The sequence below is a fragment of the Penicillium diatomitis genome (assembly GCF_028827545.1).
Source record: "Penicillium diatomitis strain IBT 30728 chromosome Unknown utg000013l_segment0_segment0, whole genome shotgun sequence".
Lineage (NCBI taxonomy): Eukaryota > Fungi > Ascomycota > Eurotiomycetes > Eurotiales > Aspergillaceae > Penicillium > Penicillium diatomitis.
The window spans coordinates 640,358-653,549 of NW_026623185.1; the positions used below are offsets into that span (position 1 = coordinate 640,358).

Sequence of the window (13,192 nt, forward strand, 5' to 3'; positions counted from 1 at the left end):
ACTCACCGACCCACGCAACATCATCTCATCCACTAAACCAAAATACAGTCGCACGTGATCGTCAAGCCCTCCTTATTATCTGAGGCAGTGACCTTGAATGGAACTCTGTAGCTACAAGACCACAATTTGTTTATGCTTCTGTTCCACCACTCGCAACCCACGGCGTGGATGGATGTCGACAAGTTTGGCAATACATTGAGGGGATTCTGATTTTCCCATACGATACTGATCTGTTGCCGATTTGTCATTTCATTAAAAAATCTAGGAGTGAATTCTCGGTCGCAGAATGGTATTAATGTCAATTCGGTGACTTTCTCAAGTCTGCTATATTGTTTGAGAAATCCAACAAAGGCTGATAATGCCTCCGGCCTCTTTCCCATTTCGCGACTTGGAACATGGCTGTATCGTCAGAAGATAGAATTCGAGGTAAGCTGTGATATCAACCCGTATTAATTTGGCGCATAAGACCCAAAATACAAAATGAAGTCGGAACAGGAAAGTCTTGACTAGGAAAAGGAGGTCTTTGCTAAAAATGACTCATTTGCGCAAGTCGGCGGCTGGTAGATACCCGTGGTAAGAAAATCCGACATCCTAAACGTTGGCCATAGCATTAATCAGTGCTCGCCCCGTGATACTAAAGAACAAGCGATGGAAAGACGAGCTAGTAACTAAACACTATGTCCGTGTCATTGTGCGACTGAGAAGAAGTGTTATCGCAAATGCTTACTATATCTGCAGTGTCAGCTCGATGCTGGCGTAAATACTGTAAATATATAATATCTCACTAAACGTTCTCGAGACACTAAGTACGACGCAGCCTTTGATATCTACAAAGATAATGCCAACAAGTAAGCCAAAGTGCCGAGTGTGTAGATGACAATAGATCTCGTAACATTGACCAAAGTATACAAAGCTTTGTGATATGATTGAATTGAGCGCAAGGTTTTTCGTTTGTATTCATGTACAGTAGTAGTTACTTATAAAAATTAGACCCCTTCGACTTGGTGCAAAGACATTACAAAGGTAGCACAAGGACCGAACCTCTGTCATCTTGTCCAGCAATAGCCCTCAAAAAGACCACAGCCCCAGAGATCAGTTCACTGGGATCCTGGCGACGTACGCACCGCCCGCGAACATGACGCCCGCGAACATAACCCAACCTACGAGAAGTATGTTGTAGCGGTATAGAGACTTGTGTTCTCCGAACTTTGTCGACTCGCTAACGTCAAAATCATAATAGTTGAAAGTTTTGGGCCTATGAGCTATGTAAATCAGAAAAGGCCTCAACCATATACGGCAGTCTCTGGCCCTCACTATATTCGAACAGGAACAACATCCGCTTCGCCGTCAAAGATCCCTTTTTGGGTAGTCGATGGTCCCGCCGTCCACACCAAAATAGCGCACAGCAAATACAACATGAACGATAGCTTCACAGGCAGCAACGCAAGATCATCTCCAGCGTCAAATACAAAGTATGCGGGATCAACTTCTCGGCATCTCACCCAGATACCAAATATGTCATCTGTGCTTCAAAAGTATTACGTATCTCCAGGCAGCCCTCCATTAGGCGGTCGCTATGTACCAGAATTGATGATTGGCTTCTTGGAAAGGATCACGATAGCTTTCGAGAGCGCGATGGGTGACAATGCCTTCTGGAAAGAGGTCAATGGACTGATACGATTGAGTTCCCCCCAATGTTCCCCCCTATATCAAGCTAGAAAAATCACGGATCACATAGGGGGGGCCACACTTTGGATGAAGCGCGAAGACCTGGAGCATTTTGGTTCTCACAAAGCCTGGAATATTACCGGGCAGCTCTCCCTCGCCAAGAGGATGGGCTGTAAGGAAGTCGTGACGGACTGTGCCTCGACCAAACATGGGAAATTCACCGCGTTAATGTGCGCGCATCTCAATTTGAAGTGCGTTGTGATTATTGGGGCCGATGACGCTGAGAAACAAGAGAATGGCATTCATGAAATAGAAAAGCTCGGCGCCACTGTCCTGAGGGCGCGATGTCTATATGGTGCTGCCACGCTACGCACTGCAATCGCCGAGGCTTTCCGATATGCGGCTCTCTACTATGATACTGTGTACTACTTGATGGGGGGCGTTTCGGGTCCCCATCCTATTCCTGGAATGACGGCGACTTTTCAACAGCGTCTTGGCGCCGAAGTCGCGAAACAATTCCAGGTCGAGTCTAAAGATCAACCAGATGCACTAGTGGCCGCCGTCGGTACTGGTACCGGTGCAGTTGGCCTCTTTCGACCGTTCATCGACAGCGCAGGAGTAAGACTCGTCGGAGTCGAAAGTGCGGGAGCATCACCACTGACTAAAGGCCAAGTGGGTGTTCTTCATGGTGCAAAAACACTAGTATTACAAAATGACGAAGGCCAAATTCTCGACTCTAATTGCATTTCCCCCGATCTAAACATCACCGTCGTCGGTCCAGAGGTCGCCAACTGGAAAATCAATGGTCGAGTCGAGATATATACCGCAACCGACGAAGATGCGCGCAGAGGATTGGAGATCTTATCTGAGTACGAGGACATAAAAGCCGGCTTGGATTGCAGTCATGCAGTGATCAAGGCGATGGAGATAGCCAAAGAATTGGGCCCAGGGAAGCATGTCATTCTTTTGGTGACCGGTGATGATGAAATTGACATATAGACTAATTGTCTTTAACCTGGGCTCTCCGAGAGTATCCGATGGAAAGCTTGAACTGAATTCGTCTATCAATCCCCCGTCCTGAAACCGTGATATTTGCATTATTGGATATTAATTCTAATCTGTTGCATTCTCATCTGACATTTTTAAGATGTTCATGATCTGGGGAAATTACATATCAAGGTCAAACTTACCGCAGTAAAATCTATCTCAAATGACCTTGAGAGCACCCCGAGGGTTGATATCGAGGAAATCAAGTCTGCGATCCAGAGTTTGGCCGCGTAGGATCGTTCTACCGGGACTTCCGGGTGGCGTTTATTCAAAATGGGGTAAAAAAACTGGAACCTCAAAGACACCAGAATAGTCTACGAGTCTTGGCTGGTTAGTCGTGAAGTTGAGTTATAGAAGAAATTCTAGACATAATGATCCGATTGAGTTAGAAATTTGTTGCAATGACCATAAATGCTCAGAGGCATAAACAATCAGTGCTATAGGGTGACTCATGAGACCTAGACGCTATCAGGTACGAGCTGATTTTGATATTACCGTGTAAGAGCTTGAAGTCCTCTGAAAAATCTGAACTTGGACGATGTTCCATAGTTCATTGACAGACAGACGACTGACTGTCATACACAATCTACATGTGTGACTGGAGTGGTGGTCTCCACACAATGATGCTCAATTACAAGAAAGAGATCCGTTTTATAGGTAAGTGCTCCAAGCTTTAAGCTGAATAATTGGTGAGACTAAAACCTCGAGAGGTTTGACAAGTGAAAATAGGACAGATAGCGATACTATAATATTAGAGAGACTTACTTGGTTTTACCATATAGGATACTTGTCCCGAGCACCGCGCAAAGGTGCAAGTCTTGTTCGAGTGACGTACACAGGACCCGTACGCCTGAGTTCGATGGGGATTCATTCATCAGAACAGTAAAAGCCATTGGCGAATTCGTCTTTCCAAATAAGTTACTGACATAGCTCTGTGTCTGGCTCTATGTACAAAACTGGATCACGCCATTCGAGTCTCGTTCTGTTTGAGGAGCCACGATTTCGTCTGGACCAACACAATGGTCCACAAATACGATTCTAGCGGGACGCGGCGCGGCGGAATGTATGTTGCAGGCACATTCAAAGCAATTGAGAAAATAAAGACGCGACCGCGAGTCTGTGAGTCCGCGAGGCCTGGACTACAAATCATGGGTCCATTGAGGTACAGGCCTCTTGCTACCCTATCGTAACCCACATAAGTCACCCAAATTGCTTGCCTCAACTAGGACAAACAATCAGTATGATTATCTTGTATTATTCAATAAAACATTAGTAAGCAAACATCCCATTTCCGCCTTCACTTTGGTGAAATCGGGTATTTGGCCAACTACTGTCGCTCTGGTTGTAAGCTTCTATGCGTCAATCACCGTTCTCACGTAAATCCTAGATTTGAAATCAGTACTCTCTCGGCACTGAACTCAGAACGGTAAATGAGACTGTGCGGTGCGATCTGAGGGTCTGCTCAAATACGAGCACTCTGACAGTCTCCCAGCGCCGTTGGTGAGTTACATTCCCATTCCAACTCTTGAAGGAAAATCACCTCTGGCTACGGCTCGACGTTGCGCTTCTTTAATGGTAAATTACAAAGTTTTGATGTCCAGAGGTGCAGGTACTGTATCAACCGGTCATTGGTGTGGTGCTCGAAATTGAATTGTACTAAAAAATGCAGAATGGACACGGGCACATTCGGCTGGATTTTCCGTGGTCGACTGCTTCGCATCCCATTGAACTCTAGGTTCATATTGTGGACTTCGCGATTGTTGCCCCCGTACTTACTGCTACTCAGTAAAGTGCAGTTGTTGGTGCCACTGTAGACTCTTGATGGAGGGGTTCCGGTTCTCAATGTTGCTGGACCATGATACTTGTGGTATCCGGCCGAAGACTCATAGGTCACTTGGCGTGGTCTGCGCCCGTTAAACGCTGCAAATGAAAACGTCGCCGAACGATCACTATTGATCTTATGTCGCTTGTTCTCCTCAGACTCTGCAGCCAATGATACAGCCGTGATCTCGCTCTAGGCACTGGCTTGGGGTGAAACCTCGTTGAATGATCAGTCTTCCCACTTGCTTCCTCGCACCCTTTGGACTCCGTAAACTGCTTCAGCTGCGCGACTTCATCGTATTTTTTCCAGCCCGCTACGAGATTCTCATATTCATCTTCAGCTGCTCCTTTGCATTCTAGGTTTTTATCTAGGTGACATAGACATGCTTTCCGCTCATCAGCTATGGTAGATCAAAAGACTCATCACAAAGAACTTACCTAACCTCCTACAGCCATTCTCGAAATCGGCTTGACCAGTACACACTTAAACTCTCTTTGTTGGCCCCACTGCCAAGGCGGCCTTAGCGCAGATCATTTATTGAGCAGGCTGTATTGAACCGAGGGGCGCACTAAAATGCGCCCGTGTATGTTACAGTAATATGATCCAAGATTACATTACGCGTATGAAAGAAAGCCTATAAAATTCTATGGAATTCTGTGGTGGGTCTTTCTGTAAATCATGTGGGGAAGGCCAGCTGGCACCAAATAACGATGATCTGCTGGGGGATCTTTTTCTCCTTCTCCTTCTGTGCAGGGTGTGCTAGTCATCACTTGCGAGGGTGTCTCTTTGGCCCAGAGAACCTCAACAAGTGATATTAGCAGCCAATGACCATCCTGACAAGTTGGCGGTTGTTTGCTAGCGAACAGCCCACTCAACGGCTCTTGATGGTGTAAGCCTCAACTAACAATCACTCACCCTTAGTCTGTCGTTACAGTAGGCCCAAGAAAATAGCTCAAAGTTCTGTCTACCATGATGAGCATGGCATTTAACGAAGCATGTCGCTTGAATCGTGGGGCGATATATCACAATATGCACTAATACCCGGTTATACACAAACACCTGGCTATGCCTCAACGCCCGCCAACCTCCGTTGGTCACCCGCCTCCCCGTCCAATATAGGCAGCATCAACGTCGATCCTATCTCCCCTATCTATTATACCTCTCCAAAACAAACTGCTTCCCAAAAGAATAATCTTCCGTTACTCCAGTTCGGTGATTGGGAGGAACGTCGAATATATAACGAGGATCCACCGACTTGTATCCACTAATTAATCGAGTGGAAGGTTACTCTTAATAATAGGACGGTGGCGAAAGATACAGAACAAGATCTGGTTCTAGCCCCTCGATTTCACTGGAGGCTCTTTTTGCAACCAAAGCTCAAGGAACTATTTACACGAAAATATCTATATCGAAAACTTGAATCGGATAACATATCTGTTGTCGTATCCGCTACTCGGCAGAAAGGCCTTACTCTAAGGTTTAATAGAACCGATATTGATTAGACCTCTATAGAAAAATAGCTTTTGGATTAGGGAGACTTTTTTCTTGCTGGTAAAGAACTGAGACTGGCTGTCTCATTTAATTACGTGGAGAACACTTCGAGCTTAAAAATAAGTAGTACGACGACTGATAAACGAGGCACTGTGTCTGCTACCTAGCGGATGCTTTAAGAGCGAGACCGACAGATCCATACTGAGGAAGCAGCTTCGGGAGAGTCCCCTGCCTAGAAAGATATATATGCTTTAATGCGTTGTTCTGGGTCCTATAAACTAGGGCCGCACTGCTGGTGTTAGGGGGTCTGTATCGCAGGACAGAGAACCTGTTGGCTAGGCAGAGAGTCCAAGTCTATAGGGTCTGATTTCAAAGACTGAATCTTGGAGTCCGGGTAGACTCCATTAGTTCCCACAATATATACATAGAGGTTCTGCGTACCGAGTCCCTATAGCCCCACATGGAGCGCCTTGGGGTTGTTACCCTAAAGCGACTCGGGGTCGATGCAACAGTGAATCGCCTTGAGTCATCGCGTATGACTTGCGCCGTGACAGCTGGTATGATTCTTATGGAAAAAAGTACTATAAGCTCTACCGGGATCAGCTAGAGATTTTGGTTAAGTATATGTGAAGGGCTGTAGCAGAATTGATTCAATTGTACTAGGCAAACATGCTGTTTACAACAATCTTGAGGAAGAAGAGACAGGGATCCGTCGCGGTCCTTAGGAGTATCGGTCCCGTTTCGGATAGAATCCTCTAGAACCTCGTGATGGAATCGCTCGGAATTCTTCTGCCAAGACAATATCCGAAGGCCATGGCACATGGTTTACCACCGGGCTCTGGCCCGTCACACTATATACATAGCGGTGGGGTTTTGCAGTCGTATGAAGATGTGCCTGGTTGTTACGGCGTGGCCGAACAATACTGCGATACCATACTATATATATATAGCGGACTCTGGGCAGTATCCGCAACTGCGGATATAAGTTATCTTTTATGGTCTTGTTGGTTGGTGTCCGCCCAGAACGCTTCCGTAACACTGGTATTATTCGCGAGCAAATCTATAGAGCAGAGAGATAACGGCTCGATAGACCGCGGGCTAATAATCGATCTACCGCCGAGATAAGCCGCCCTCCTATTACTATTACAAATATACCTCCATCACAAGCCCTATAAGCACCCGGATTGTTAATATCTGTACTTCTAGAGAAGAATACTGCTTCTTCTGTCGACTTTCCTGCTATTCATATTTCAGGCCTTCTCGATATTGGCGTGAGAGAATATAGCAGCTGGCAACAGTCACGTTTGGGTGATAAGGAATTAAAAGCCGAGGTTAGAAGGGCCTGCTGTCACGGCGCAAGTCATACGTGATGACTCAAGGCGATTCACTGTTGCATCGACCCCGAGTCGCCTTAGGGTAACAACCCCAAGGCGCTCCATGTGGGGCTATAGGGACTCGGTACGCGGAACCTCTATGTATATATTGTGGGAACTAGTGGAGTCTACCCGGACTCCAAGATTCAGTCTTTGAAATCAGACCCTATAGACTTGGACTCTCTGCCTAGCCAACAGGTTCTCTGTCCTGCGATACAGACCTCTTAACAGTTAAATTAGCTAGCGTTAGAGCGAAACTCGCGCTGGCTAATTATTTTTGACAACATCGATCAATACTCCCCCGTTAACAACACTACTAGCGATGCGTATGTTATCGGAGAATTCTTCCCTACTGCCGATCATGGCTCCATTCTTCTTACATCTCGGCTCCAAAGGTTGACTAAGCTAGGGAAGTCTTTTCAGCTCAACATATTGGACTCCAAGGAAACAACCCAACTACTCTTGCAAAGCGCATATTTGCCAGCTAGAGATGCTGTTGGCCAACTTGAGAGCAATACAGGTACCAAGTTCTTGAACCCGCAGATGCGAGTATGATACTAACATTAACATATATCCTTGCTCCTGCTAGTCGTCTAGATGGACTTCCATTAGCAATAGTCATCGCCGGGGCGTTTATGCGTGAAACTGGAGCCAGTATTACTGAGTACTTGCAGTATTACAATGAATCTTGGTCCGGTCTTCAGTTGTAATCGAATCCTGAACGCCAGTACCAACAGGGTAATTTGCTGCAGACATGGATGATCTCATACCATGAGATCCAGAAGCGAGACCCGCACGCAGCGAAGTTGCTCCTTTTATCGGCTCACTTCGATAATCGAGATATCTGGTATGAATTGATAAAAAGCAGCTGCCATAGCTCAGACGCCCCCGTTTGGCTTGAAAGGACAAGATCGAGCGGACTTCCGTTTAATACCGGTGTCAAGAATCTCATCGGCTTCTCGCTGCGAGAGACTAAGGAACAAGTCGGGAGCTATACGAGACACCCAGTGGTGCAAGACTGGTGCATTCATCTTTCTAGCACAGAAAAGAATGCGGATTCGACCCTGCTCAATGAACTGGCACTAATAGCTGTTGGATACAATGTCCCAAGTTCAAGTGACAGGAATTATTCCGTGCTACAGCAATGGCTTATTCCACACGCAAATCATGTACACCATGGGGACTGGTCAAGTGGCAACATTGGTATTGCGGTATGGAAAGTATTTAATGATCTAGAGTATCTCTATTTTGATAAGGGGAAGCTAAAAGAGGCAGAGGAGATGTATCAGCGAGCACTGGCAGGCTACGAGAAGGCTCTCGGTCCCGATCATACGTCCACGTTTGATACAGTCAACAACCTTGGGAATCTCTACAAAGATCAGGGGAAGCTGAAAGAGGCAGAGGAGATACACCAGCGAGCACGGGCAGATAGTGAGAAGGCTGCTTATGTTCATGTTAAGAGGGCCCGGGGGGCTGTAGAGAGATTGACTAGACGGGTTAAACATCGCAGATAGAATATGTTGGCTAGCTTCATAACCTGCAGAAAATGAACACTTACTGCCTTATTTTCTATACAATACTCCGTAGTGAGTTCAATCAAGAACAAAGTACTTATCGCGGTTACATGGCACTATGAATTGTTCCATGGAATATTACACTTTTCGTGTTTTGTGTAATTTAGGACGCTGGATACTGGAATAAAACGGGCTGCATTTTACTACACCGCTCAATTTAACGCGGAGTGCTCAATAATAAATCTGCGCTGTCTTGGCCGTGGGGCCGGGAAAGACTTTGTCAGTTTGTATCGGTCAAGCCAATTTCGAGAACGACTGTATAATTTTTTTGGACGTTTTGATATGTATATGTCTTTTACATTCAAAGTCTCCCGAAAATCGACTTGCATTTCCATCACTGCAAGAGCCTGTGTGTGAAATCTCCCAGAGAACGCAAAACAAAAAGTTTGACGAGTTTATGCCTTTTTTGAAACCTTGTGTAGACAGGTCATGTTTCGACATTCATTCGCTCCCGACGTTTCGGAGTCTACGATCGATTTCGAAATTTAGAAGCCTGTGCGAACAAGATACAGACATATGGCTGTGTGATGAGGCACAACGTATACACTGTAGTTCTTCAATTATCCCGTTTCGTCGAATTGCTTTATCTCTACGAGTCGTAAGATATGTGTACCAAATTCACGTTAGGTCGATCTTGGCGCCAGGACAAGTACTGTACAAAGTCATGGTTTGCGGTGAATGTTACAGGGTCAGCATCGCAGGTCAGATAACCTGTTGGTGAGGCAGAGGGTCCATTGAAAGTCTATCGGATCTGATTTCAAGGACTGAACCTCGGGGTCCTAGTGAGACTTCACTAGTCCCTATAATACATACAGTCAGATTCCGAGTACCGAGCCGAGCCTTTACATCTCTTCATGGTGTTCTTAGGGTTCTTGCCCTAAGACGACGCTTGGTAGATTTGACCGCGAATTGCATCCCATCACCATGTGTGGCCTGCGCCGTGACAGTGGTGTCAACATCAGGCAACATGCATCCGCAATCAAACAGCAAAGTAAGCTGATAGGGCAATCAATACATTCATCAAAGTTCTTAACATACTAAGCACCAATCCAATCTGAGTTGTCCTGTATCTATATGCAGGTGCAAGTAATGGCAGAGTCGTAGCTTCATACACCAATTTAGCCCAAGAAATCGGCGCGTGCAAATTACGGCGATCATACAAGACGGCACTAGGTGACATGATGAGAATGAACACTGGAACGGCCCGCTGGTCCGTTGACGAGGCGAATTCTCCTTCAATCCCTTTCAAGGAACCTATTCTCCGACTCGACATTGCTTAATTTTTCGAATTCGAAAAGTTTCAAACTTCCTGGATTCAGGTACTGGAATGACCCATTCGCCAGTGCGGGGCTTGAATTCAAATTGTACTCCCAAAAACTGCGAAATTGACATGGGTCTACTATTGAATGCACATTCGGCCGCATTTTCCGAAGTCGACTGCAAGTTCGTTGCGATAGGTGATGATGTGGCTGGCAGCGAATCCGGATCATGATCGCCTCGACACGGTGTCACCTTTTCTCTGCCTCGATTGTCGATTGGTATCTGACCGTGAGGTGAACTCCATGTATTTTTAGGAGGTATATAGCTTCGCATCCTATAATGCCATGGGTTCATCATGGGGCCTTTGAAAACATTGCTTCCGTTCCTATTCCTGTTACTTAGCAAAGTGTAATCAGTTTTACTGTAGACTCTTGGTGGATGGGTGCCGGTTCTCCCCTCTGCTGAATAATTATACTTGTGGAATCTGGTCGGGGATTGTCTGCGCCTGCTAGATGCTGCAAATGAGAACTTCGGCGACGACGCTGCAGCCGGCGATTTTGCCTTACGCACTGACTCGGGCTGAACCTCCGTTGGATGATTGGTCTTCCCATGTTTTTTGCTTTCTTTGGGCTCTGTTAATTGCTTCTTCCCCAAGAATTCATTATATCTATCCCAGGCGTCTGCCACAAGCGCGAACTCCAAGGTAGCTTCTTCCTCACGTCCTCGGTTCCTATCTGGGTGTAATTGAGAGGCTTTCCGCAAATCAGCTACGGTAGACTACAAGGCTTATCACACGCAGCTTACCTAAAGCCCTGTATTTCCTTTTGACGTCGCCATATGGATCGGTGACTTTCGCGTTCAAAATCTCCCAAAATGTTCTCGTCTCCATGGCTACGAGAATCTGCGTGTGAAATCTTCAAAAGAACGCAGAACAAGAACTATAATGAATTTATGCCTTCTTTGAAACCTTATCTGGTCAGGTCATTTTCGGCATTCACTCGCTCTCCACGGCTAGAAGTCTACAATCGATTTCGGAACTCCGCGGCCTGTGCTAACAAGATACGGACATTTAGCTGTGTGATGAGACAAAACGTATACACTGTATTTTTTAGATCATTTAATTTTGTCAAACTGCTTTATCTCTACGAGTCCTAAGGTATGGGTCCAAAATTCACGTAAAGTCAATCTTGACGCCAGGACAAGTACAGAATAGAATCATGATCTACGGTCAATGTCAACAGTAGGTAATAATTTCTCGCGATTAGACAGCAGAGCAAGCTCCCAAATCGAGTAGTACGTTTATCCAGCCTCTTAGATTACTGAACACCAATTCAAGTTATACCGTATGCAAGCTTAGTTCTATGCAATGGCAGAGTCGTAACTTCTTACCCCAATTCAGCCCTAAGAAATCACAGCGCGCAAATTGAGGCGATGATACAAGAAAGACTATCGACAAGTGGCGATTCAAGTTTTACTGATTTTAGACAGGAGGGCACACAAGCATGCATCCAGCCAACCGGACGAAGAGACCAAATTCCAACCTCTAGTATATTTCACACTTGCTTTGAGCCGTTTGCATCAGACGAGCTCCCAAAGAGAGGGAGAGGATGGAGGCCACTGGCAAGAATTCAGTATCGTCGATGACGATTACCTTCTGGTAGGGCCGGCGCGCTTCGTCAAGCATGACTGTGACCCGAACTGCATCTTAGGTTTTTTGCCACTACACAAGGACTTTGAATTAGAAGATTGTGATTTCTTCGGAGGCAGGAAGTAATCACGGGCTTTGACGAATACTATTCAGACGACTAATTTGGAGATGGGGATACTTACTCTCGGTGTGAGACTTGCAATAAAAAATGCCCTTTTACTTGACTCACCCTGCTAGAGCGATCGCGTATTCTCGGAAATTATTATTCGCCCTTCATGATCTTTGTTTTCCACAAATGCCTCACACGTGACCGGCTAGAGCCTCCCTACACAAGCGACAATACGGTGACTTGTTAACTGTGTCATGATAACAATGATCAAGTCGATTCTGGATTATATATAATATACCAAAATAAATGTCAACGCACTTCCAAGGCATTTCATTGAATTTGAGGATTGAATCAAACTGTATACAATAAGATACGATCAATGTTTACTTCGGTAGAGGTTGTTTGACATGATTTATCAATATTTGCCATCTTTGTACCGTATAGGATGAATCTAAGTATATGATATCGGTCGTATTACAGCATACGGGCAGACTGGTAGTAACTAATGACTTCGGGTTGTTTTTGAGCTCTTTCGACTTACAACACATTTTGATTTTACTGCTCGTATATCACCCCCGAAGCCCGACCTAGGCTTAAGTATTATTGTGAGAGGCTTGCTGTATACATGTTACAGCCAGCAGTAGGTAAAGGCAATGTAAACCTCGGTAATTTCGAGATAGTACCGGCCACCGCGAGAGCTGACTATAGCATTAGGTACAGTATTAAATAACGCAGCCTAGGGATCTCAAATACAGTGAAAAGAATCGGTTGAAAGAAATTTTCGACTGAATTGAAAAGAATTCCTGAATGCCTCAGGCATCAACCCGTCGGCTAATAAGAAGCCTTAAATTTTGTAGTATAAAGATATCGGCCGTATTATCTTTACTTAGGATTTTGACCAGTGAAATAAGGTTCTTCTTTATCTAATCCCTTATTGAATAGTATCTAGTAGAAATCTACTATAACTTTAGACTTATTTTTGAATAATTTAAGCTTTTAATAGTATTATCCGTGTGAAGGGCGTGGCAGAATTGATTCAATTGTACTAGGCCAACATGCTGTTTACAACAATCTTGAGGAAGGAAAGAAGAAAGGATAGGAGCCGGTCGCGGTCCTCAACAGCGTCGATCCTATCTCGGGTAGGAACCCGCTCAGACCCCTTCTACCGAGGCGGTATCCGGAAGGCTATAGCATATGGTC

General features: G+C 45.4%; 2 protein-coding genes across 2 annotated transcripts; both read left to right on the plus strand.

Annotated features, from left to right (window-relative positions):
- Window positions 1-1,515: 1,515 nt before the first annotated feature.
- N7539_008601 (Tryptophan synthase) lies at window positions 1,516-2,667 on the plus strand (the record flags this gene model as incomplete). The annotated part of the gene is made up of 1 exon (XM_056938196.1): window positions 1,516-2,667. The coding sequence occupies one exon, from the start codon at window positions 1,516-1,518 to the stop codon at window positions 2,665-2,667; it is 1,152 nt and encodes a 383-aa protein (XP_056786578.1).
- Window positions 2,668-5,532: 2,865 nt separating this feature from the next.
- N7539_008602 (tetratricopeptide repeat protein) lies at window positions 5,533-8,915 on the plus strand (the record flags this gene model as incomplete). The annotated part of the gene is given in 5 exon segments (XM_056938197.1): window positions 5,533-5,794; window positions 5,852-6,014; window positions 7,722-7,950; window positions 8,020-8,139; window positions 8,154-8,915. The coding sequence occupies 5 exon segments, from the start codon at window positions 5,533-5,535 to the stop codon at window positions 8,913-8,915; spliced, it is 1,536 nt and encodes a 511-aa protein (XP_056786579.1).
- Window positions 8,916-13,192: the final 4,277 nt, after the last annotated feature.